This window comes from Xiphophorus couchianus, chromosome 3, assembly GCF_001444195.1.
Source record: "Xiphophorus couchianus chromosome 3, X_couchianus-1.0, whole genome shotgun sequence".
Taxonomy (NCBI): Eukaryota; Metazoa; Chordata; class Actinopteri; order Cyprinodontiformes; family Poeciliidae; genus Xiphophorus; species Xiphophorus couchianus.
In genome coordinates this window covers 19,515,102-19,538,245 of record NC_040230.1, presented here as the reverse complement: position 1 = coordinate 19,538,245, position 23,144 = coordinate 19,515,102, and the positions used below count along the sequence as shown (strand labels likewise).

At 37.9% G+C, this 23,144-nt stretch overlaps 1 protein-coding gene across 4 annotated transcripts in view; it reads right to left on the bottom strand.

The window, feature by feature from the left end:
* Positions 1-5,492: 5,492 nt before the first annotated feature.
* ptprub (protein tyrosine phosphatase receptor type Ub) overlaps positions 5,493-23,144 on the bottom strand; it is a 222,382-nt gene continuing 204,730 nt past the window's right edge. For all 4 annotated transcript variants that reach the window (XM_028012575.1, XM_028012576.1, XM_028012578.1 and 1 more), the window contains 6 exons: positions 22,143-22,292; positions 20,365-20,679; positions 16,674-16,799; positions 13,628-13,785; positions 9,051-9,186; positions 5,493-8,961 (listed from right to left, as the gene is read on the bottom strand). In XM_028012575.1, coding sequence (XP_027868376.1) covers positions 8,899-8,961; positions 9,051-9,186; positions 13,628-13,785; positions 16,674-16,799; positions 20,365-20,679; positions 22,143-22,292 — 948 coding nt within the window. In that variant the 3' untranslated portion in view covers positions 5,493-8,898. The remainder of the gene's footprint in view (positions 8,962-9,050; positions 9,187-13,627; positions 13,786-16,673; positions 16,800-20,364; positions 20,680-22,142; positions 22,293-23,144) is intronic.

Sequence of the window (23,144 nt, the reverse complement as noted above, 5' to 3'; positions counted from 1 at the left end):
TATCCCTGCTTAAGAAGATGATCCACAGCGTATGGTACTGCCACCCTAATGATTCACCGTGGGGACTGGGTGGTCAAGTTTTTTGTTTTTTGGGGTGCGGGGGTTCCACACATGCGGACAATAACATTCAAGTATCAATGAAATCAGCTTAATGTGGAAAATATTCTTTTATGTATTTCTTTGATCCATGCATTTTCTGTACACCTGGTGCTGGTATCTATCTCCAGCGAACATCATTTTTGGCAAAAGTTGGGGACACTCTGGACAATCTGTCAGGGCAACACAGACAGGACAAACAACCATGCACACACACACACACACTTAGGGAGAATTTAGAGAGACCAATTAACCTGACAATTTTTGAATGTGACAATTTTTGGATTGTGGGAGCAGTGGGAGCATGCATGCACAGGGAGAACATGCAGACTCCACGCAGAAAGACGCTGGGGCAGGAACTGAACCCAGGACCTTCTTGCTACCAACTCTGCTACTGTGCAACCCTTTATGTATTTCTTGAATTTTGTTAATATTTGTTCCTTCACTTTCCTCTAAAAGACTCCTTGTGTATAAATGACTTTGCCTTACTTCAGAAACACACATTTGAAACAATAATGCATCCTTTTCTTAGCCACAATTATGCAATATCTTGAAGTGATCTCTGGCAGTCTTGTTGAAACCCAGAAACTTGGCTGTACTATGACAAAATTTAAAAAAGAAATGTTAAGTGGTCTGAACATTTTATCCAGGCAGTGTATGTGTTATTAACAGCATACACTGCCTGTATGTCCTAAAGGGAAAAGTGTTGAATGAGTCGGTGGACGAGTTCTGGTTATCTGTCTCAGGCCCCCATGTTTGCCTCAGTGATCCCAGCTCGAACCATCAGGAAGTGCACTTTCTCTCCTTGTTAACTTGAGACTTTCACTGAACTGGAAGCACACCGCAGAGATAAGGGCTCCGATCAGGCTGGCTGCGGTGGTGGAACCAGTGAGAAAACATGGTGGACGAAGCCATCTGGACAGCTTTTCTCCAGCCTCGCTCTGCTGAGCACAAAGCTGGGGCCACCTGTCTCATCGGCTGCACAGTCCAGCAGAAGCCTAGTATCACCAGAATCGCAAGACAAGATAATATGGGTGTGCATGTGTTCCCTGTCACCTTGTGTGTGTGAGAAAGAGAGAGAAGGAGAGAAAAGAGCGAGAGAGAGAGAGAGAGGGGACAAAATTAACAGAAGAGAAGAGTTTCCTAAAAGCCTGAAACATTATTTTTTATGTCAGATGATATGCATATTATCTTCCAACTTATTGACTGTGGCTTGGACAAGGTCACACAGTCAAAAGCTTCTGGGACAATATTCTCCCAGAGAATATAGGACTTTATCTGTTTTCATTAGCAAAACATTTGGCATAAAAAAAGGAGCATTTAAAACGCGTAAACACGCTTTTCTGAAGAATAACACTAAAACCAGCATCAAGTCAGCATTTTAGCGTAGTAATTCCATATCATTGTACTAACGCGATGAGTATTGCATGAGGAGATTGACATCTTTCATCCTGGGGCAAATTTTATTTGTATTTTGGTGTAAATTACAATGGAGAAAAGCACACTTTCTTTGCAATCAGACGTGTATTCAGTGAGAGTACCAAGGAGAGGAAAAAATGAGTGATCAGATAGAAACCAATCAAGCATAACCTGCTTGTATCTGTAAATAATAGATTTGTATTACTGTTTTCTAAAATCACAAGGTGAGCTTTTTAAATGAAGGCAACAGTTTACTTGATAACATCTAAAAAAGAATATGAACATTACATAGCAGACATACAAAAGTTAAGAGGTTTTTTTGTCCAATAAATACTAGTTTAATTAAGACAGACTAAATAAAATAGTATTTGTGTTCCTATGTTTATGTGTTTGGAAGACATTTTTTCCAAAGTGACTCACAAATGAGGAAATAGCTGGATTTTTTTTTTACTGGCATACAATGTGATAGTGGGCATGCACCATGTGGGCCAATGTGTCAGTATTTCCAATAAATTTCAATCAGACAGTTAACATTGATACGCCACAAACGTTTTCTTCAAGATCTCAGTCAGGAGGTCAGAAAGTGGCTGGAAATCTCAGTTTTGTTAAATATCAAAGTTGGTGCGAAATCGGTCTTACTTTTCAGGCCCTTACACCAGTAACTTCCCTACAAAACCCTTACCTGTCCTTAATAAGCAATCACACTTAAATGGGTGTACTCATGAACAGTCAAGCAGTATATGGTCTGAACAGACCAAAGGGCTTTGCTCTTAAATCAATGGTAAGGGGTTTGCCAGGAGTAAGTCAGAACGATCAGGCGAAGCATTATGGGAGCATTACGTCTTACAACATAAAAGATCAATCGTGAAATATAAATGACCAGAGATTACTTGCTGATTAATGTACTGAATTTATCACATTGTGTGGATACAAAAACTGTAATCGTTACTCAAGACAACACTTTTATCTTGGCTCCCAAACAACTTTGATATCTTTAAATTGGTCACATGGTCATAAAGGGTGTTGGATCCTTTCGATGCATCTGGTTGATCCACCTTTTGAAATGGTGTGCAAATCTACCTGGTTCACTCATCGCCTCGCTGGGTGACCAATAATGTCAATGTCAGATCCTTCTGTCGCCACTTTATTGTGTTCTGTTAGATAGCAGGTCTTGGTGGTTTGTGTTGATCCGTTTGTATATTAGGGGAAATCAAAAGCGTTTAAGTGTTTTCTACCACTTTGTGACATGCAAAACTGAGAATACTTCTGTTGTCACAATATTGTTGCTGTAATATGAGGTTGCAATATGACTTTATAGTGCATCGTTTCAACATATAACACTGCAAACAGTATTGGTTTCAGGTTAAATACCTCTGCCTTTGAACTTCCAATTTCAAAGATTTGTTTTATTTTGCTCACATCAATAGCAATACTTGAAAAGCATATGCTAAATAAAAAATGTAAGAATACATCCAAAGGTATTTACAAAAAAAGGGGGTAAAAATAAGGTTTTTGTTTTTGAGTCAGTTATGTCTAGTGGTTATTATATTTCATCAGATTTCTTTAAAGTAAGCAATCACACTACCCCTGGCTGGCGCTGCACTGTCAGAATAAAAATAATATGAAGCCAATCTGCTAATTTATCGAAATGTGTAAATATAAATAGAATATTCACGATGCTTTCTGCAGGTGAACAGGAAAACGTTTACAAATGTTAGAAGAGGCTGAAAGAAAAAAAAAAGTTTTAAAAAGTATCTTCTGCGTCTCTAAAGACATTCATGCTTCCTATTATTGAAACGAAAAACAAAAACCTACTTTAAGTAGCCTGTCCCCCCACTAACTGTTTGTTTCTGAAGGCTAATCAATCCCTAGCCAATCTAAGAGTAAACCCAAATGGCCCACTTTGTCTTTAAAGCTAACAGCCGGGGGTCTCACCCTCTAATTAATCTGACTTGTCCCTCAGCTAAGTACTGGATCAGTTTGTGGGACTGCTGCATTATTCAGCGTAGCCGTGGGTGGCAGAGGAAGTCGGTGGGCTGGAGTCACATTACTCCGCAAAGCCGCAGAGATGAAATGAAATTAATAGAAGAGGAGTTGAGGGCAGGGAGGGGGGAGCATTATGATGAAATAGGAGAAAAGGGAAGTAATAAGGTAAAACGAAAAAGACAGAAGCTGAGATCAAATGGTCCCAGGTCTTTGATTTCAATTGTGGATGCTTGCCATTATAATCACATTGTGGTGTCCTTCGAACTGTGTGAAAAGTTTTAAAATGTGTTGACAAGATTTCTGCACTGAGGCCGTCCATAACTTAGTGTGATCCTGATCAGCCACATGAAAAAGGTAAAACAAAAGACATAAACATAAGCACTATACTATATCTTACTGGCCACACCCAAGCAGTGGGTGTAGCCACTGTCTGGCAACATGACAAACGCAAAAAGAAATCTCAAAATGTAACACATTGGACTACAATCTAAAGAAATTCAAGACCACTTGAGGAAAAAGGTAATTAACGTTTGTCAGTCTCGAATGGGTTATGAGGCCAATTGTAAGATTTTTGGGACTCCAGCAAACCACGAGAGTCATTATCTGAAAATGGAGAAAATATGAAAAATGGTGGCCGACCTTTCAAAGTTACTCCAAGAGCACATTGATGACTCACCCAAGAGGTCACAAAATAATCCAGAACCACATCTAAAGCAATCCAGCATTACTTTCTTCAGTTAAGGTCAGCATCCCTGGTGTAATGGTAAGATAGAGACTGAGCAACAAATATCTAAAATATCTATGGGTGAGTTCCAAGATGAAAACCATTTCTGACCATAGAAAACACCAAGACTGAGCTCAGATTTGACAAAAACCATCCTGATGATCTCCAATACTTTTAGGACAATATGTGGGTCAATGGTGGTAGGAGTTTGTTCTGCATACTGGTGGGTTGCTGGTTCCAGTCCCCTCTAATGTCTGTCTCACTCGTTGCTTCCTTGGGCAAGATACTTCACCCACCTGGTTTGGTGGTGGTGGTCAGAGGGTCCAGTGGCACCGATGCAGAGCAGCCTCTCTTCCTACCGCAAGGCAGCTGTAGTGACTGTGTGTGTGGGTGTGTGTGTGTTTGTGTGCGCGTGCGCGTGAATGACTGAATGTAGCGTAAAGAACCATAATTAGTCATCTGGACTTGATAAAGTGCTTTACAAGTACAGGCCATTCTGATGACTGACAATGAAACAAGAAGCAGTTTGAAACACCTAAAATATAACTAACACTTTAATAAAAATTATTCCAACAGTCAAACATGGAAGTGGTAGTGTGATGGTATGTGGCCGCTTCATTGCATTACGACCTGAGTGACCTAACATGAGTTACGAAACATGAAGAAGAATGCCTGGCCGTCATCTCTTAATTACTCCAAAATACTTCGATTTTTGAAGTATTGAAATTATCCAAAGAACATCAGCAAGTTCACCTCTGAATGGCTAACAAGAAGTAAAAAAACAGTTTTTGGCCAAGTCAAACAACACACCTAAGTTCAATTTAGATCACAAATCATTCATGAAGAAAACTCTTATAAAAGCCATATAAAAGACACACTGCTATATTGCAAACACTTGATGATATGTGGACAGTCTGGATATCCAATTACCCTAAATAAATTGCTACATCATTGAAAACTCTGTTTTTATTTATGTCTCTTGCTATATTTGTCTCATATTAAAATGTATTTGAAACAGAAAAAAATCTGACTGGGGGAATATACGTTTTAGAAAGCATTAATCACTTAAGTTAGGTTCTTTACAACTAACTTTAAAATTGCCATTGTGATTAAAGGAAGGAGGAATATCCTAAACTGAACAAAAAACTTGAAGCCAAGTCTTGTCCGTCTGTCTGCTCTCTTGTTCTGTTGACAAATCAGTCATAAAAACCAGAATAAGTTTTCTTTTAAGCTGTGCACATTTTAAACAGATCAACTGACAGCCAAGTATCTTTTTCCCCCCTTTGCTCTTTTATTGTTGATCATTATCCATCACAGGGAACTCTTTTATGACTCTGATATACATCTGTTCCCCCACTATCGTTCCCCTTAAATAAAAGAATTTTCTCCACAAATACAATGGTCAAAAACACAGTAGTCATGTATGCTTCTTACAGATAAAAACATGGGAATTCAGTGATGCTGTGCTGGCAGTCGCAGCCATAACCGGAGAGCTTAGGAATGGTTTAAGTACAGTACACACACACGCGGTGGGTAAAATAACTCATATGCAGAGCAACATAAGTTGAAATCAATAAAATGAAAAGCAAAGCAGAATAATTCATACGTGCTTTGATGAGTGCAGAGATCAACACTCAAAGTTTGATGTCTAGCAACATAAAAAAATGATCACAAAGTCATTTACGGCACATTCAGCTTTATGGTTATGCAGTGGTTACTTACTGAACGTCTTTACGTAGAGCAGACATATAACATATTATTCATATAGTATTCACAGAACAATATACATCTGTATGTACATAGTCCTTCCACTCTCAAGGAAAAAAGTGTCCAGGCACTTTCTCCAGCAAACCTGGAGCCAGATCACTGACCGTTGCTTTTTAGCTTCCCATCAAAACTCAAGCTGCTTTAAATGTGTGTGTGAACAATTCCTCCTCACACTGTCTGTTGCTTCAAACTGGGAGCTGCAAACTATCGGCAGAGTTTGCCTGTAGCTGCCATTTTTCAGCTTCAGTGGGCATCTGACTGCCTCCATGTTTATCAAGGTAGGTCCTGAAGCCGAGTCTTCGCCGCCCACCGTGCTTCAACAGGAGCCTCAGGAAAGATGGTTAACATGTTTAAAGTGGTGATAATATAAAGTACTATATATTCAGAGGTTGTTGAAAAGAAGGCATATAATTTATTAGGCATGGGTTGGTTTGAAACTGACAATGATTAGCCTGAGAAAATATGTCTTTGTAGCTTAGGATGAAGTTAAAACAGTCCAGCATGATCTAATTGTTTCTGTTGGGTTTGTAGCTAAACCATGATATACATGGTCATTATAGCTCCACCTGTATATGCATAGTAATATTTTGATTATTTTATTTTGGTGTATAGATATAAAGAACACAGGTGTTATGATAAGTACTTATTAAAATCAACCTCAAATTTTAAACCAGCTTAAAAAAATGCTGTGTTACAAAGTTATCTAAAACGGTGCAGGCCTTTAAATTCCTTCAACCTATCACGTTTGATTGCTTATTTTTGTTTGTCAGGTACAAACACCTGGTGCCTCGTACGGGGTGTTTCGTTCCAGCCATGCATACATTCAAACCATAGTTTTTAGGATTATTTATCACAAGTATTAAGAGATGCTTTCTGGTAAGACAGGCTGATAAGTAATGGTTTAAGGTAGTAGCTGTAACAAGTAAATGTAACAAGATCTTGCTACTTTATCTCTACCAATCGAACCTGATGCTTATTTCTACACTGAACAGAGATTTTTTTGAAACTAGGTTTTAGTCATATAAATCATCTTTTCTAATTTTTAAAATGCAAAGAGACACATTTTTATTGTTGCTTCATCATTTGTTCATCATGTTGTTTTTTATTCTTTGGCATTTTAACCAGGCTCAGTTTGGAAACCACAGCTCCAGTTAAAACTCAAAATAACGCTGGGTAAGTTGCTAAAAATGAAGCTATGACCTGGTGAATTAAAAACAAATGGCATCCTAATAAGATGTAAAATCTGCAGCACTGAAGAATTATCTGATGTCTGTCCTTTAGAAATTGAAACAACAAATGAATTCCGTACTTATTAAAACCTGAAAAAGGATTAAAGCAAATGACATATTTATCCTGACATTTTAAGGCTGTGTAGAAACTTTTTCTTCTTGTTTTTTATATGAAATAAAACAACAACCTGTGTGATAAATTAAACAGGAAACCAGCCCATGCCTAGAATAAATCAGATTGTTTTTTTCTCTCTAATTCTGAATTTCCCAACATTGGCTCAGCTCATCAGGTGCCTCCCATATTCCAACCTGTACCAGGCACAAACAGATCCAGTAGTCAGCAACTCTGACCTGTAGGAAAGATTTTTTTAAATCTGGCAGATGGTAATCATACATCAGCTGCTCAGGCCAGATATCGTTATTCCTCCTCTATACTGTATAATATTCTTACCAAAAATAGGATGCGAATCCACTAGTAGGCCCAGTAACAAGTACTGGTGCAGGATGTGTTGTTTTCCCTCTGCACAATCTTGATGCACCTTTTTTATTATACAGGACATATTCAATTTACACCACTAACGACAACTAATTTCATGTCAAAAAATTCTCAAAATGCCACGTCTGAAATGCTCCAATTGAAACTGATTTAGTTTGTTTTGATAGTTTACAGACTAACCAAATGCTTCAGACAACAAAATGGTGAAACCTGTTAACACTGCACTGGTAAGACACAGCACCACAGCATTAATGGGAACATCAGTTTTCACATCAGCACTATGGCAGCTCTGCACAGTTTCCCACTGATCCTTCTTCTTTTAAAATACAAACAATCACTTAGACAATGCAGTTCGTACTGTATGCTTGCTGACATACATCAGGATGTAGCAGAAGAAACAAAGTAAAAGGATTCAAGTCAGTCAGTCAGTGGGATTGGCACTGTGAGAGTAATGAGACATGAACTCCTGCTGCGCCACCTGGAAATGCCCGGCTATCGCACACATGGTAATCCAGCGCGAACGTAATGGCAAAACACATCACACCGCAATACTATACAGTCACTGCCTCAATACTGCTGTATTCTGAATACTGACTCTCAGTTCCAGTTCTGAATAAGGTTTCCTCCAGCAGGATAATATTTTTTTAATTGATCTGTAGATTTAAACAAAACATTTTTTTTAACCATTATACAATAAGGCAGTTCATGGTATTGTACATAAGTCATGCCACAATCACAATGGATTGTTGTTGCAGAGAGTGACTCAGAAAAAAATTATTTACCCAAGTTTGGGTAACTCAGCTGCAGCTTTGGAATAACCATCCAGTCTCCTTCCTGTTTAGATGAAATGATGAAGCACAGCCACGGCGAGCCTTCCTTAGCGTAGGGTCTGGATGTTGTTTTAGCACAAAAGGTTCAGTTCAAGAGGCAAAGTGGACCAGTGAAACAAAAAAATATCAAAAGAGATAAACATCAACAAGGAGGAAATAACTTTACATTAAAGGTTAAATGTTTGAACCTTTTCTTTTTTATTTTATTTATTTTTTAGCTTTCCTTCCCGGTTAGTTCAAAGCCGAGTCCAGAGGTCCAAACTTAAAAGGAGAGGGGAGGTCACAGGTTGGCCCCAAAGCACATCTTCAGCGCAGGGGGAAACTGGTGGCGCTGTCGTAAACATTTAGCTGCTATCTGTCTTCAAAGCAGTCCAAGTACTCCAGGACAAGGTCGTAGCAGAATCGATACTGGTCCTGAAGAAAGAAAGATGAAAACTCAACATTTCCCACTCTACGTTTTATAAAAAACAAATTCACAGATTTTTTTTTTTTAATTTATTTACCAGGGACTCCACCATGTTGGGTTTGCAGTTGCGTAGAGTTTTGACAGAATAAAAGACGTCCACCATGTTCTGGTACTGGATCATCTCCAGGAGTATGTTGCAGGCACAGAAGGTCCCACTACGACCACCACCATTGCTATGGGAAGGAATAAAACTGGTTGTAATGATGGCAACATTTCCTACAATTAGTGGTACCTCTTTAAAAACTAAATTACCATAAAAACTCTGGTTGGTGATGGTACTTTGAAAAACTGTCTTTGATTGCCCATCATACAAAATATTTTAGTCAAGGAAAGAAGGAAGTCAAAGTAAACCAAAGACCATTTTGTACAAAAACAAGCAGTATTTTGGATTATTCTCCCTCTTCAAGCAGTTACCAGCCATGTATGAGCTTACACTAACTTAATGTTTAACTACAATATCATCTAGTGTGTCTGTCTAACTTGTTACCAGTTGTCAGATTTCCTGAACAAAAAAGCCTTGTGTGTTAGTACACAAGGCTTTACGCCTGAAGCAGTTTAATGAGGATCTATTTGGCTGAAAGTGTCAATATGGGGTGATAATCAGGATGAGATGAAGTGAGAATCAATAAAGGTCTAGAGGAAGCTGTGTTGTGCGGCAAACTTCAAATAATATCCATCCATCCATTTTCTTACACCCTCGTTCCTAGTGGGGTCAAATAATATTTTAATGCTATTTAAAACAGTTCTGAAAATGTTCTCTGCTTGCAAAAATTATGACAATCTTAACTTTTTTGAGCTTGTCCAGTGTTTTGTGTAGTAGACTGTGATAGTATCGTTTAACTTTCTGGTTACCTCTAGAAAGTTCAGGTATATATATATATATATATATATATATATATATATATATATATATATATATATATATATACCTGAACGCACAAGACCTCAATGTTATGTAAAAACTATTGTTAGAACCTTATGTGTTGGTGGGCGTGTGGAGGAAGAGCTTTGTGGTATTTGCTTTTCCTAATACATCACTCATGATTTTCATATCATTAAAACCAAAGTTGTGTGGGAAAATCATTGCTATAAAACAAAGTAGTCAAATCTGCAAACTGGATACATACTAATTTGACATCGGTTTTGCTCTGCATCACAATAGTTTGTGTTACATTTTGCTTTCTCTTACGTTTATTTCAACACATATTTCTGCTGGTCCACATAAAGAGGCCAATTTAGCAGTTCCCAGAACAGATTTACAACTCACTGCTTCCCCCCAAAGGTCCAAAATATTGGGCCAGCCTCTTTTTTCCTGTGGTTTATGGCATGCACTCTGATTTCAGCTGCATTCTTTCTGAATCTAACTTCAATAGGTTTAGCAGTGGTGTAACTGATAGCACAAAAGAAAGCATCATTATGGCTAACATTTTTACTAAATTCCCACAGGGGTTGAATATAAAGCTCAAATGCCCCAGTTTTGTGCACATACACATCTGCTCCCTGTTTGACCCATTATATACTTGTGTGCTGCAATCATAATCATGACAACCAAAGCACAACCATGGCTGCAGACACAATCACAGTGACAGGCCGTGTCATCCCACTGACACAGTCATAATCACAGCTACAGTATGAATTAGACTGTGTGAGACATGGATGAATCAACTCTGAGTTTCGTATCTAAATGCAAAGATTCACAGTTGTTGCCTGAGCGCACACAGCTTAGGGCAAATGCTGAGGCCACAGACAGGATCATTTAAAGACACACAGCATGCAGGACTGCATCTATCCTGTGTGAATCAAAGGGAAACAAAAAAAGGGCTGCAAGGTTAGAGAGATGTGAGGGACAGCTAAACATGATGGAAGAAAACACAAAGCTTTTGGAAATAATAAACTCTCTTCTCTGATCCACTCACTCAAATCTTTCTGGTAAAAGAATAACAACATTCTTAAAATACTAGAAATTGTCCTAGTACTTCTCTGAATTAGGAGAAAAGACAAGTTGTATGTAGTTCAGCCTGTTTTGGCCTCCAATATATCATATCAGTAAGTAGCTTAGCTCAGTCCTGATGGTCCCTGAATAATTTTTCCCTGGAGGTTTCCTTCAGATTCAATATTAAGGTGGCATTTGCAGTGTTCCGATGAATTGGTGTGAGATTTCCTAAGCTTTCAATTTTCCTCTAAGGATAAACATCAATAAAACTAATTAACCTGCATGCTGCAGCACTGAGTATTTAGAAGTTTAAGTGTTATTCTTTCAGCAATTTGTAAAACTGGCGACATTGTCGGTGCCTATTTAAATCCCTTGAACTTGTTCACATTATATCACGTTAAAACTCCAGACTTCAATGTATTACATTTCAATTTTATGAGTTTGATCAACACAAAATAAGTTTAATTTAATTGTGAAGTGGAAAGAAATTGCGGCATGGTTTAAAAAAAAAACAAAAAAAACTGAAAGATGTTGAGGGGATTTGCATTCATCCGCCAATACTTCGCAGAATCACCATTAAAGCTGCAAGTCTTCAGGGCCTGTCTTTAAAAGAAATACACCTACAGAATGAAATTATACCCTAAATAGTTCAAACTCGGTCAGAGTAGATGCTGACCATCTTTGAATATAAATTTTCATCTCTTTCTACAAACTCTCGATTGGATTTAGGCTTTAGACACTAAATGGACTACATGCTAAAGCATGAATATATTTAACCTAAACCAGGAATCTCAAACTGTAGTCCCCAGGGGCCAGTATCCTACAATCTTTAAATGTGCATATCCTTAAACACAAACAAGGCAAATAGATCATTTATTAGCATATCATTTTAGCATGGAATTAGATTTGGGTCATGATCAGAAGCGTGATCAGAACATTGTCTTTCACTGCTGTAATAAAAGTCGATCCAATTTCTGTCCTGCACAAATCGCATCTGAGTAGTAGGACAGTTTCCCCAGAAAGCAGAGTTTAAGTGTTGGGCTATTTCCCTGCAGGAGAATACATCTGAACTTCATGTGAAGCTGGAATCAAACACACCAATTGCATGACAACTACGCTGCCCACTGAACCACAGTCACCCACAAAGTTTGTGCAGCTACTTTCATGTTTTCTTCCAGAGTTGCTCTGTATTCCTCCCAATTCCTTATTGGTTGAATCCAAAAGTTTGAGTTGAGGTCTCACCTGAGCCAGACATAATCTTCCCCATGTTTGTTTCTCTAACAAACCTCTGAAATCATTACAGATTATCTGCATTTATACTAAAATGAAATAACACAAGTAGGTTTTTTCTAAAGGCAGCTTGGTTCAGTAGATTTCATTTGGGGGTATCAGCAGTGGTGCAAAAAACAAATAGGAAACACTTGGTATTAAAATATTATTTGTGGAAAAAAAGTAAAACGTTTAATTTCCACGTGGAATGCCAACACTGGATTTTGTGGTTTGACTGTGAAAAGATTTAAAGGGAATCGATGCTGTCAACAGATTTGTCATATCCTTACCACCAGGGTGAGGCAATGCATGTTCTCTTAATTAGCTTTCTTTGTCTGTAAGTACCACATGTGAAACCTTATTGTACAGCCCAAATAGATTTTTCTCCCCCCAGTAAAAAAGATTTTTAAATATTTAACTCATTTCTGGGAGACAATAATGGAGTTTCTCGAAGCTACATCTGTGTAATCTGATTTGGATGTTTTTTTGTGCATGTGTTTATAACACTTCACAAAAAAACATGCACTTGATACAGTACTTCATGTATTAACTAGAAATACATCCCCTTTCCAAAAGATAAAAGCAGCGGTATGAGAAACACTACAAGAAGCCATAAATTGAGAAACAACAACGTTGAGTGGCATGTCTGGTGAAATACTGTCCTGGTCATCAGAAATGAAAGGCAATATCTATAAAGTACTGGAGGACAATCCACTTCCTCTCTCCTGGGACAGACGCAGCGAATGTGGGTGTGGGCAACTCTGCAGCGTATACAAGCAATATTAAGGTAATCAATCGTCGTCAGTGCTTTGGCAGTGCTGGATTTAGTGTAGTGAGAGCCATCGCATTCTGTATTAAGGCATAATTGATTTGATCTGAATAATCTCCCTCCTGGTTGTCATGTGTAACGCTGTGTGACAGCACTGAGTGATGTGCTTTCGGATGAGGGGGAGAAGGGGTGGCGGGTATGGACGTGTGACGGGTCGGCAATGAGCTAGACAACCCATTCATATTCATCAGTAGGGTTTTCACTGCGGGGGCTTGGTGCGACAGGGGCTTGTAGACGTAGCATACCGCTCTATACAGTACCGCAGCACGGAGCATTACACCAAAATTAGATTTTCCACATTATAAAATGCTGCCATGCTGAATCGTGTTGCTTCTCATTGCACCAAATGACAGAGCAGGCTCGACACAGCCTCCGTCTCTCATCAAACAGATTTGCTTATGATGTACTGTGTTATTTTGTCATGCGCCCCTCTGAGTAGAAGCCTTTGGTTTTAAATGTCAGTCTTCACAAGCAGTCATTTGCAGTGTTAGACCCTTTCAGAAAGGAACAGAATGTTTTTCTTCCTTGCCTTTCTGTTCTTTGACTTAAAATGCATTATAGATGTTCTGAAATGATAACTCACAGGCAGTGCACAACGGTGCGTCCTTCTCCACACTCCCTCTGCCACTTGTGCACTTGAGCCAGCAGGTTTAGGAAAGCCTTCTTGGAGTCAGGAACGTCGCGATACGCTGACCAGCGCAGGAACTGGAACTGACACACCACCAGCTGGCCCTCCTGGAGCTTCAGCAGCACAGATAAGATTAAAAAAAAACACGTCGGATTTCACACACGAGCAACTATTGTTACCCACTTCTCACAGGTCCCAGAAGTTTTTTGAACCAAGTTTTGAAATATGAAATACCTTTATACAGTGATCAGGCTTTAAATACAAACCTAACAAAAACAGGCGGTAAGGAAAGAAGCAAATAAGAAAAGAAGGCAGGAATGGACAGAGGTGAATAAGTGAAAGAAGTGACTGTTGGATGGCGATACAGTTAAAGGATAAATGTTTTGACAGATGATGGAAACTTGGATAGATGATTACAAAAACAATGGCAGCTGGAATGTAAAGACAGATCAACAAACATATAGATTGCTGTAAATATGTGTGGAAACAAACAAATGGACAGGAATCGATATGTATATGTGGGAATGGATGTACAAAATGATAAGACATAAGATTTTTATTTGTCATTATGTTACTAGAATAAACAAGATAAAAAAGGGAGAAAATCAGGATGAATGGATGGATTGATGGATGGACAGCTCAAACAGGATGGACGGATAAATGACTTCAGACAAGTCAGGGAATAAAGTCTGGAAATGTAAACATTTTTCTATACTCCATTTTCTTCTCCTAAAATCTAATCCAAATGTAAAAAATCTTTGAAGTGAATTCTGTGTAAATCAGAGAGTTGAGAATGCTCTCCAAGCTGCCTGCAGGCACCTTCAGCTGTGCTCACTAAGCCTGACTGTCAGATATACGTGTCTGTAGGTGTAAGTGGGGCCCGTGTTCTGTGACAAAGAGGTCCCTGCGTATTCATAACCCTATCCTGCAGAATCTAACCTAACACTTAAGGACCAGTGGAGACCTGTAACTCATGCAAATTGGGCTTGCAAAGACACTCACGATGCATGGAGGAATAGCCTGAGCAGAGGTGGGGATTTACACAGTCTGCATTTGCACTATTTTTCTTACACAGATTTGTGCTTACAATGCACTTCCTCTGACTTTTCCTCCCTACTCTTGGATACCACCGTCTGAAACAAGACATCTACCCAATACGACATAGAGCGATTGACTAAAAGTGGTTGAGGTATGTGTTATTTCTGTCTCATTTGATTCTGCCTGTGCTGTGTTAAGCTGCCCTCTCCCTGACTGTGATGTGCACCGAGTGGAAAAAAGGTGCCACAGGTAGAGAGGGGAATGACAAGGGCAGCTGACTGAGGAGGTAAAGGTGCCAATGAACAGAGGAAGTTGTCGCAGAGCTTATAATGGCACAGGGGAGAACACCCTGCATACAGATTCCCTCTATAATTAGGCCGACATTGATCCTAAGAAGAATGCATGCATGTGCTTATGCAGAGCTCTGTGCATAAACATGTCTGCATAGACACACTTAACACAATGCATTGTGTGAAGTTAAAGTTAAAAAAGCACAGACCTATCACTGCCTTTGTTTGGTTTATATTAGAAGCCCTTTCTACTTGCGCACATATGAAAACATGTGACAAGATTTATGAGAAGACTGAAGAAAAATCTGCTTTACTGTCAAGAAATAGTTATATGTCAACAATTCTGATGATAAACACTGGATCCTTTGATATGCCCAATAAACACACAGGAAAGGAAAAGGGAAGAGAATTACTTTTTATTGTATGCTTGTCAATGAACTTCTCTTGCATCTGTTCCATGGAAAGAATGCTGTTGATAATATTTTATTGTATGGAAAGTGTGATCCTTTTCCAGAATACTAAATATTAAACCAATTTTATTTGACATGTACAGGTTTTCAAGATGTTCATGTACAGGTTTTCAAGATACCTGTATCATATCCCTGTAATTTTTCAAATATTGTTACATCACAGTCATAAATTTCAATGTGTCTCATTTGAATTTTGTACTCAACTACCATGTAATAGTCAAGTAAAAGGAACATGATACATTACATTCAATATTTAAAAATACATTTTGAATAATGTGGAGTGTATTTGTGTTCAGATCACATTTCTCTGATACCCCTAAATAAAATTTGGAGCAACCAACTGCTTTAAAAAGGTAGGGGCAATAGCAAGGATTGTATGATGTATGATGGCTATATGAGACCTGAAAAACATTTTGGCTTTTTGTGGAGATTGACTAACACTGTTGATGACACTGAAATCATAATCTGCATGGTGGTGGTAGTGTCATGCTGTGGGAATGGCTTTCTTCTCCACAGTCTGGGAAGATGGTCAGACTTACAAAGGAGCTAAATAGAGCAAGCCCAAAAGAAAATCTGTTGTATGCTGTGAAAGTCTTAACAGACATTGAGGTATTTTGCAAAGAATGGGCATAAATTTCAGGGAGTAGTTGTGCAAAGCCTGTAAACACACAGCCACAAAGGGTAGAAATCACAGGAAATCTTATGAAAGTTTAGTTGTGCTGTGAGAAAATATGAAAAAGATGAAAGTATGATTAGTTTTGCAAAGAACTGTGTACTGTACTGTACAAAACTCATAAGTCATCCTTCATAATTTTCAAGATACTGAATTTTTAAAATGGTCTTGAACAACATTTCTTTAGTTGTCTGAGGTGCTTTCAGAGAAAATTATGAATCATTAAAAACATTTGCACAATATTCTAGCTTTTGCCTTAGCGGCTGATCTAAAAATACCAATTTTCAAATATATTATGCCCAGAAAAACAGGAAACAATGAATTAGATACAGAAGAAAAAGCATTTAGTCAGGGATATTCGATGTCACCCTTTACCTATTTTTCAAGTGCAGTTTATCTGGCAGCTTCAACGTACGTTGGTAAAATGTCACATCTAAATTCCCTGTGAAGATCACAGCTAATGCAACTCTAATAAGGTTTGGTGAGACAAAATGTCCTGTGCAGCTCGTTTTGGTGTCATAATAACTCACCCTTGTGACGTTCTTGACCCGAAACAGACGGGTAATGACATCCTCATCTGCTGACATGGACAGGAACTCCACTTCCATGGGTCCGTACTGCTGTAAACCGGGCTCGGGCCAGTACTGCACACATGGCTGCGTAGAGGACAAGGGTCATAGATAGAGATAAGTTCATTAGTGTCCGACTCTGGTCTGTGCAGCTGTAATAAATAATATGCAAAGAGTAAACACTGAATAATTAAAGCACCTGTGTGGACAGTTAAAATGAAGAATCTCACAGATACTAAACATTTTATATCAGTAATGACTAAACTAGTGCTACTGCCTTTATACTAAAATAGGCATGCAGCTGACATAATGGTGTTAACAGGAACAGAGAAGCAGCCTGATAGGTAATGCAAGGTGTTAGATTGAGGCCAGAAGTGATATAATCTAATCCAAAGTCACAAATAAGCTCTATAAGAGATTTCACAGCAGCATCCTTCAATGAACAAATAGTTCTGTTTTCAGGCAAAGGTCAAAAAGCTTCTTTTGTACCCAAGGAAATGAAATAAACAAGTTCAAATGATAGAGAATTATATGCAGTATTGAACAGGGGTACCTCCAAATTTCTTTTTCGATTATCAGACTTTCTAGTATATGTTGCTAACAAACCTGTTGAACATGCAACACAAACTATTAACTTTATTTTTACATAAGATAGTTTCTGATTTGAGAAATCAATGCAAAAATATGTATATTTAGCATTGTGTGCATTTACGAACTTTAAAAGTGTGAAATATTTAGCACCAGACATCGACTGTTCCGAGTTCAGGGTAACTAAGCTAAAACTCTTTGAATAAGAGACGTGACAATCTGAATTGTGTGGCTTGTTTTCAATCTCTGGTTTATGCATACCTTAGACCTGATATTAGTAAGTTTGAATTTTTGTTTCAGAGCTATGTAGAAAGATAACATATGTGCACTGAAAACATTTCATTCTAACTTTCTTGCTCTGAGCGACCTTTTATCATACCATGTGTGACACAGCATGTGAAAAACAAGGTGTTACTATTACAATGTAACAAAGACAAAATGATTACATAATTGGAATTTAATTAGCAGTTTTAGCAGGACTAGCATAATTACTGTAACATCAAACTCCATGAACATTTCATGGGCATTGTAGACCTAACCTCTGAAACTGACAACTTTCAAATATTTCATGGCAGGCTAAGGGTGAAAACTCACAGGTATAAAACAGAGCAGATTTGTTTTACTCCATTCAGACTTCCTTTCATCTGCAGAAAGTCTTGCTGTTTAAACAAACCGCAGACATGTATCGATATGTTATATAAGTAGCTTCTTACATCTCTGTCCTTCCTCAGATTTCACTTTAAAGAGCTCACTGACATTGAAAATGGTTAACATTATGTCTTCTTCACTCAATAACAACGTTCACATATTAGATAATTGTCAGTGAAATCCTGTAGCACCACAGGAAATCTACTATTTGAAGGGGGAAAAAATATGAGTTTTGAGTTTCTGTCCAGTCAGAAATTCAAAACTGACTAGACAGTAAACAGACAAACTTTGAATTAATATTTTTAATTGTGATAAAAAAAAAGGTTGAGCAAACTGTCATACCCTGAAATTTTGTGAATTTCCTAATTAAAGTCTTCAACACTCAAACAAAATTATCACTGGAAGATGCAATTTTCTTCATTTGTCATCAAAGGATCCCTGAATACTTATTTGCATGTTTGCACATCTTCAATATATGAGTAAATAGAAAACAGGTACTGTCCTTATCCTTAACAAATTGCTGAACCATGCTGTTACTTGACACTGTTGGCCGCTACGTCTGCTTCCAGCATGATGCTGAAGAAAATATGCTAAATTATTCTCCTTCACTTCTTTTTGATCAGTTGCAAAAAGCATTGTCTAAGTTAAAAATATTTGTCTTCTCTGAGGTACATCTCATAAATAATCATACTATGTTCAATGTTATTCAGTCAAAACAACTCCTCACGCTCCCCCCATACTAAACTGTACAACATTGCTTATTCATTTCTTATTCAGTACCTGCCACATAAACAGGTTCAGACAACCCCATCTTTGTCTCTGCACAACAGTGTATTGATCATTATGTGGTGTGTGTTTGTCAGTCTCCTATTATTCATGACAGCATGAAAGAGAAACATGGCAGAGCATATAATGTCCAACTGGTTTTTGTCTTTTCACGTATCCCGTCCTCATTTTTATAAATCTTAAGATTACATCAGTTCAAAACTTTGATCTTAGCTCCTACGTAACTATCACGAACATGTTATTTTTCCCTCTCAACAGAGAAATACAAAGAATGAAGTCTTTCTTTTTCTTTCATCATAATCAAGGTTATATTACTTGCTTTCATTTCATTGAATCTGTGCTTGATTACAGTAATGATCCCTTTTTTTTTACAAGCAGGGAGACGGCTCAACTTATTCAAAAGCAGAATAAAATAACCTTAAAGAAAGCCTAAGAGATATCATTAAATTTTATGCTTTCATGCATTCAGCAGAATTTACAAGCATATGTACATACATATGTATGTTTTTATTCCATTTGCCTGAAAAGTCTGGCAGACACTCTTGGAAATGCTTCATAAAAAATAAGCAAGATCATTTTTACCATCACATTAGAAAGGAATGTGTCTTGTTAATTACATCATTTTCTCTGATTGACATGTAGTCTAAACACCAATAGATGCATTTGGTTAAATTAGAATATAATCAAAAAGTGTATTTATTTTGTCAATTCAATTAAAAAACTGAGTCTCATTCATAGATTTATTTCACAAAAGTGACTAGGTTCAAGTATTTATAGTTATTAATGCTCTCCACAAAATGCATATAATGTGACTACTACAGAAGCTTGCCATTCACAGAGAGCTGCTGCTGCTTATTGAGGGAAAGTTGAGCGGAAGGAAAAAGCCTGATAACAGCAGCCTTGACAGGGTGGTGAAGCACAGGGCATTAAAAACATGGGTCTGATTCCCAAGGCAATTATCAAATATATTTGCTGTTCCTTAACACCTGAGCTTAGCCGAAACCATGCAGCTTCCATACTATGACACTGATATATGAATTTATGCAAATTGAGCCCTGACTAAGAACTTTGTATTGATTTTTTATTGGCCTTCTTCAATGTTCAGATTTCATAATTAGGTAATCAGGCAGTAATCAAAGTTGACAGAAATCATCACCTGTAATAAATCACTACATTACTCTGTATAGAGTCTACAGTATGTGAAGTTTTGCTGTTTCTACTGTAATGCTCAAATTGAATTGTTGCAGCATACATAATGAAATTTGCTGAAAAAAAATGGGGTAGACAACAAGGAGGACTCTGAAATTTCAACATGGGATATTGCCTGCTGGTTTTTTAGGGATATATCTAGAGAACTGAAGTGTAGAAGTGTGATGGGTGTTATCTAGTCATGCCTTGAGATCAACATGGTGAGGGATCAAAGACTGACAAAAAGGCATGAAGTAAGATACAGAAATAGCAACAGGTAAGAAATGTGCAGTTCAAACATTTTGAGCCTGAAAGCAAAATCCTGCACAAGCAAACAGAGACTTGTGTGTTTTAGTGAAGTGAAATGTTTTGCTTATCTCAGTTCTACCTTTGTGCCAATAAATCACTTGGAATGAAAAAGAACAAAACCCTTTTCCCTCACCCAGGCCGAATTCGACTGGTTGAGCTGGTTGAGCATGACGACTGCTGTGCACCCGTAATCAAAAACCAGCCTCCAAAAATCCGCTGTGGTGCCCGGCAAAGGGTGAGGGGTCACGATGAAGGCAGCCTGCCGATGGAAGCTGTCAGCAAGAGCTGCATTGATGTAATTGTTACTCTCCCCCTCTGTGGTGACCAAGAAGGCCAGGGCGCGATCTGGTGGCAGGACGTCCATGCTGCGGTTCTTCTCTCGGTTCCTGGGCAACAGAGCGATGCTGCACTCTTCCACGTCCAGGTGGGGGGTCACAGAGTTCAGCGTCTGCAAATGGAAATGTTAAAGATGGGAGCTGAGCATAAAAGGATATCATAAAAGGAGCATTTTAGAAGTGAATCATGTGAGATGCACCAGGAATGGAGGAATGAATCAGACGGGAGAGTGCAAAAACCAAATGTTAATTAAAATGTGCATTTCAAAGGCTCATGCGATTTAGCATTCATGTCTGATCCCTTCACGTCATTTTTACTGTTTTCGTATAAAAAAGAAGCCAACAGTGGGGAAGATCCAAGTCTGATAAAAACTCTTTTACAGATATAAGGTGTGAGTCTATTTAAAAAAAAAACGTATTAAAATATAGTCTTGACCAAAACCCACAAATCTACCAAAAAAATCTCGTCAACAAATGGCAGTTTCATTGTTTAAGGCAGGATGGGTATATATTTATGATTGCTGTAGTGAAGCTTACAGACAAATTGTAAATTCATCCATGAAATACAATAAAAGAATGTAAAACTAGTTAAGCCTTTGGAAATAGAACAATGTCACATGAGTCATTTTAAAACTTTATATATATTGTCTGCTAAAAGCAGAGCGGAAGGAGAGTTTGAAAGATCTGAATGCTGCCTTGACTTATTTTTATTCACACAAATATTAGTATTGCTGCAAATATCTAATAGAATAATGGATAAGCTGGGCAAACTGCCTTTCTAAAGATAAACATGATGAAGTTAGAGAGGAAAAATTACAAAGACATTGCTGCAAACCAGTTCTCAGTGATGAACACTCTCTCTCATTTGTTTCTAATTACTTTAGACAAAGTGAGAAAATATTTGGATCATTAATGCACAGCATCAATAATAGATCTATGAGCCGCTGATCTCGGTACTGTTTGCAGTCTGAGAGGCAAAGCACACTGGGTGGTGAGCAGGCTTTTAAAGTCAACGCCAGACAGACGAGCACGCAAGATCAAAGAGAGAGACGTTAACATTTTCCTTCATGAAGAAGGAACAGTTTGTAATCAGAGTGCTGCACCACCTACAGTGACATTCCTTAATCATAAACAATCCATCCATCATCGCTCCAGCGGCGTGCATACTGTATGAGGATAGAACAAAATGAAATTAAAGACGGAGCATAATCCTGTTCCTGTAACGCTTTGAAATGCTAAACGTGGAATCGTGGGTTGAGCGCCGCAGCAGACGGAGGTGGCTGAGGTGGGTAGGACATGTGGGAACACAGCTGGCTCACCACGTTCCTAATCAACATCTAATAAAATGTTTTGCAAGTGTGTTCCTGTAAACTGGGAGCGGATCTTGATGTCAGTCACACAAAATTAAAAGTGAAATGAACACCTTTTTAACACAAATACACACACATCCAATAAGTCTTTTTGCTTTTGAGCTCTATTGATGTCAAAATGTGTCATAAAACACATATTTACAGAAAATTAATGGCGTAACTCATTTAGCTTGCATTTCAACCTTCAGGGTAAACATCAATCTCACCTGAAACTCCTCCCTCAGAGGAGAGGAGTTGCTCTGAGAATCCACCCGCAGCATCTCTTTGTATGTAACCGCAAACCCGTTCACCAAGATGGCCGTCTCTCCACACAGACAGGCCTCTAAAATGGCATCATGGATAAAAATATACTGCTCCTGAAATGACAACAGGTCAAGCAATTTATTGCTGTTCAATGCATGTGCACATATGTTATTTCAGAAAACGCATCAGGGTTGCAATGAAGTGATAGTAAACAGCTGAACAAGAGGGGAACCTAAGAAACACTTGGCAAAAGTATTTTGTTTTTCAGGGCTGGGTCAAAACTCATTCCCCTTCTTTGATGGTTTTATGTTTTTTGTTGTTGTTGTAAAACAATTTTAAACCGATGCTAACACTATGCTGCAGCATAAAAACCTCAATCATTTATAAATTCGCCTCACAACCGCCACAGCCAAGGTGATATATTTACAGTCATTTTCAACAAGTTAAATTATGTTTTCCAAAGAGCATTGTTTGTCATATTAAAAGTGTTGTTTTTTTTCAAATTAACAACCTTTAGCCAGTTATGAAACATACTTCTCGTTGAGACCACATTTCTTTATTAAAGATATTTTGATTTTATTGATCTGATGTAATATTTTAATCTTAAATATTTTTTAGCTGGAAGCAGAAAATCATCATAAATAGCAGAAAGAGATGCTTGAAAACACATGTTGGTGTGTAATTTATCTATATACAGTAATGCCACTTAGTAACCTGGGTTAATGAAATAAAGGAACTTTTGAAAAATGACTCAGATTTTTGAACAGGACTGTATATCACTGATACCCATTGGTGCAAATTCAATAAATACCAACTATCATACTGAAAGCTCTTTGTTGGCATGTAGTTGTCAGAATAAATTACAACTAATTTGCAATGTCATTATCTAAATTTATGTCTTTAAATCTGTTTAGTTTAACGTTGCGCTCACACAAAATAAAGCAAGTAGTTGTTCAATAGATAAG